The sequence below is a fragment of the Coffea eugenioides genome, chromosome 7 (assembly GCF_003713205.1).
Source record: "Coffea eugenioides isolate CCC68of chromosome 7, Ceug_1.0, whole genome shotgun sequence".
In the NCBI taxonomy this organism is placed as follows: domain Eukaryota; kingdom Viridiplantae; phylum Streptophyta; class Magnoliopsida; order Gentianales; family Rubiaceae; genus Coffea; species Coffea eugenioides.
In genome coordinates this window covers 24,793,293-24,797,273 of record NC_040041.1, presented here as the reverse complement: position 1 = coordinate 24,797,273, position 3,981 = coordinate 24,793,293, and the positions used below count along the sequence as shown (strand labels likewise).

Sequence of the window (3,981 nt, the reverse complement as noted above, 5' to 3'; positions counted from 1 at the left end):
AGCTTTGGTTGCTCTTCTTCATAGGATTAAAGGTAATCATGGCTTGAAACCATCTCTTCACTTTTAACTTGCACTTTAGTAGATTTAAGGCTTGATTATGGTGGATTCTATGAAAAATTTCATGGTTTGTGTAGTAAATTGAAATTTCCAACTTTAAATGAAGAATTTCCAGTTTTGATATGGTCCTTTCAATTTTCTATGATCTATTAGCTTTACCATGTGGATTATCTAACCTTTGTATGTTCTTTTAGCTTCATTATAGAAATTTCAACTTGTGACCATGAAGTTTTGATGCACATTTTGTGGTTAATACTATTAGAGTTTGGGAATTGTTATTATTTTCTGAGATTTGTGAGTAAGTCCTGGTAAGAGCTAGGCAGACGGTCCGCCAAACTCTTGGATACGCCCTAGGGGGAGGTGGGACTGTCACAGTAACTATTAAGATGAGTAGTATAACTATAAAAAACATGAAAATATATTATTATCATCATTTACAATAAATTTGCATTAGATGTTTCTAATGCCTTTAAATGAAATGGTCATATATCCCTAATAAAGCAATTAACATACCTTTAAACGAAAGTAAATTTTGTATTAATAGGACAATAGTTTCATATGCCTAGAGCCTAATAAGTTTAATCATATCAATCAATAGTTATTTCTTCACCTACATTAGTTAACTTATACTATTTTCGTGTAATTTTATAATATTATGATGTAACTATTAAGTTAAGTAGGGTAACCATCTAGTCGAACAGTGTAATTTTAAAATAGAGGAAGATACATTATCATCATCATTTAGAATGATACGTAGTCTTCATTGACTATTTCTAATACCTTCAAATGAGATGGTCTTATACTCCTAATAATACAATTAAAATCCTTTTAGACAAGAGTAAAATTTTACATCAATAGAATGATAATTATATAGTGGCATATGTATTTAATTATGTCAATCAATGTCTTCTTCACTTATGTTAGTTAACATACACTATTCCAGTGTAACTTTATAATATTAGAGTGAAACTATCAAGACGATTGGTGTAACTATAAAAAAAATTTGAGAATGCATTATCATCACTGATTAGAATGATAGGTAGGACTCATTGGATGTTTCTAATAGTCTTATATACCTCTAATAAAACGATTTGAAGTTCCTTTAAATGAGAGTCAAATTTTATATCAGTAGGATAATAATTTCGCAATAGCCTATGCATATAATTACATCAATCAATAATTATCTCTTCATTTTTGCTAGCCAACATATACTACATTAGTGTAACCTTATAATGTTAGGGTGTAACTATCAAAACGAGTAGTGTAATTATGAAGAAAATGATGACACATTATCATCACCAGTTAGAATGATAGGTAGTCTTCCTTAAATGTTTCTAGTGCCTTTAAATTAGATAAATTTACATTATAATAAAATAATTAATGTATCACTAAATTAGAGTAAAATTTTACATCAATAGAGCGATAATTTCTTATTGGTCTATACATGTAATTAGATCAATAAATAGTTATCTCTTCACTTATGTTAGTCAAGATACACTATCTTGGTGCAATTTTATAATAGTAAGGTGTAACTATTAAGAGAAGCGACGCAACCATAAAAAAGATGAGAATGCATTATCATTCTCACTTAGAATGACGGAAAGTTTTCATTAGATGTTTTCAATACTTTTAAATGAAATGGTCTTACATACATGAGTAAATAATTAATATTCTTGTAAGTAAGAGTAAAATTTCAATCAACTATGATGATGTTTCGTGATAGCTTATACATTAATCATGTCAATTAATATATATTTCTTCATATATATTAGTCAACATACACTATATCGATGTAATATAATAATATTAGGAGTGTAATTATTAAGACGGGTGGTGTAACTATCAAAATTTTAAGAATATATTATCATCACTAGTTAGAGAGATTTTTTTTTCCAAATAATTCGACCTTTTATTAGACCTTCAAAAATACATGAGCTTAAGAGGGTTTCGACCTGATCTCAAGAAGTTACTGAGAAAAGTGGGCAAACATGTTACTCTCTCACCCTCTGAGAACGAACATAAGGAAAAGATCTAGAATCTAATGCCAGGACCGACCGTAGAAAAACCGGTAGATGACTAGTCGAAGAAATGAAGGACACTTGGCCAACCCTCAGCGCTGTCATCCTATCCGTAGCCAAATTTGCTTCTCGAAAGATATGACGGATCCCCGAGTTCATCAAGACTAATAGTGAACGAATTTCAAGCAAAACATTGCAGAAAAGCCATTTAGTCAGGGTACCCTCCTTGACTAAAGAAGCCAGAGATTCTGAATCCACCTCTGTATGAAATGAACTATAGCCTTTTTCCTTGTACAGTTGAAGACCATGCAATAACGCCAAGCCTTCAGCCAACAACACATCCGCAACACCAAACTCCTTGTAGAAGGTAAAAATCAAGTTACCCTCATGATTCCTGATGAGCCCCCCACCTGAGGCCACCCCTTCCACCATGCTTGCATCGGAATTTAATTTGAGAGTACCTAGCGGAGGTTTAAGCCAGGACACACTGATGCTACGCTTGCTCACCTTCAGGGGAGCGACCACATATCGAAACCATTTACAATCCGTGTTGCCTCGAAAATGCAGTTCTCGAAACACCTTGGCTCTTACTAGTTGCATGAGAAAAGAATCTACCAACCCGATCACCCTTTGCACTGAGAGCAATCCCTCTTGGAACAGCACCTGATTTCGAATTTTCCATAAAGACCAACAAATAACCATAGGCAACCAAGATCTAATATGAGAAGAGCCACCCAAGGAGGAAGAGAGAATTCAACCCATAAATATCGTGGACATATTCGATCGAGACAACTCGGCATTAAGAATACCAAACTGCCCCGCTAAATGAGTCCACACCTACAAAGCTATCAGGACATCCAGGAATAAGTGATTCAATGACTCCGCCTCTGCCGAGCAACAAACACACTTGGAAGGAAGAGCCATCCCTCGTTTTCTCAACCAATCATCTAATGATAAAAAACCTTGTAGCAGTTGCTAACCAAAAATGGAAACTTTGAGAGGAAGAACCTTATTCCAAATCCTCTGATCAACCTCGGATCGATTGCGCCTTTGTTGAAGGTTCTCCCAAGCTAACTTGGTTGTAAAGGTACCAGAAGACGATGGGGACTAGACTATTACGCCGTCAAGCTCAGGAAAGAGTTGAATGCGAGAGATTTGCCGCACGATCCGCCACATATGTTGCTGGCGGAATTTTTTAAGAGTGATGGGTGGGATGTTGGTAAGCTCCGCCAGTGGGTTCTTGAACCTATAAAACCTTTAAATGAGGTGGTCTTACTTCTCTAATAAAACAATTAAAGTACCTTTAAATAATAGTAAGATTTTATATCAATAGGACAATAATTTCATAGTAGCTTGTGCATGTAATTATATTATTCAATAGCTGTCTCTTCACTTATGTTAGTCAACATTAACTATTTTAGTGTAATTTTATAATATTATGGTATAACTATGCAAAATGAGTGGTGTAAGTATCAAAATTAGTAAAAAATAATAATAAAAAAGATAATGATAGATTATCATCACTATTTAGTATGATAGGTAGTTTTTATTGGATGGTGTTATTACTTTTAAATGAAATGGTCTTACATCCCTAATAAAACAATTAATCTATCTTTAAATAAGAATAAAATTTTATATTAATAGGACAATAATTTTATAACAATAATTTTATAATGGCCTATGCTCTCGAGCTTTCTGCTAGGGTTTTTCGGGCAAGTCAAGAATTTCTCTTCGCGTGCCCATGGCTGCCCTCCAACCGACTACTAGGGAGCAAAGTTCACTTTCCTCTACATTTCAGCGGAAATCTTTCTCAGAGTTCTTTGCTCCAATTCGTCGCAACTGGTTTTATTCATCAAGGTTTCGACAACTACTCATAAGGGAGAGCTAGCAATTATCTTTTCCCAAG

At 34.0% G+C, this 3,981-nt stretch overlaps 1 protein-coding gene across 1 annotated transcript; it reads right to left on the bottom strand.

Annotated features, from left to right (window-relative positions):
• Positions 1 to 2,048: 2,048 nt before the first annotated feature.
• On the bottom strand, positions 2,049 to 2,777 carry LOC113777177. Its single transcript, XM_027322217.1, has one exon. It carries the CDS (start codon positions 2,775 to 2,777, stop codon positions 2,049 to 2,051), a length of 729 nt encoding a protein of 242 aa, XP_027178018.1.
• Positions 2,778 to 3,981: the final 1,204 nt, after the last annotated feature.

What these genes read in the sequence shown, in the direction of transcription:
- LOC113777177 (XM_027322217.1), bottom strand. Translation starts at nt 2,777, where the DNA reads ATGGTTATTTGTTGGTCTTTATGGAAAATTCGAAATCAGGTGCTGTTC.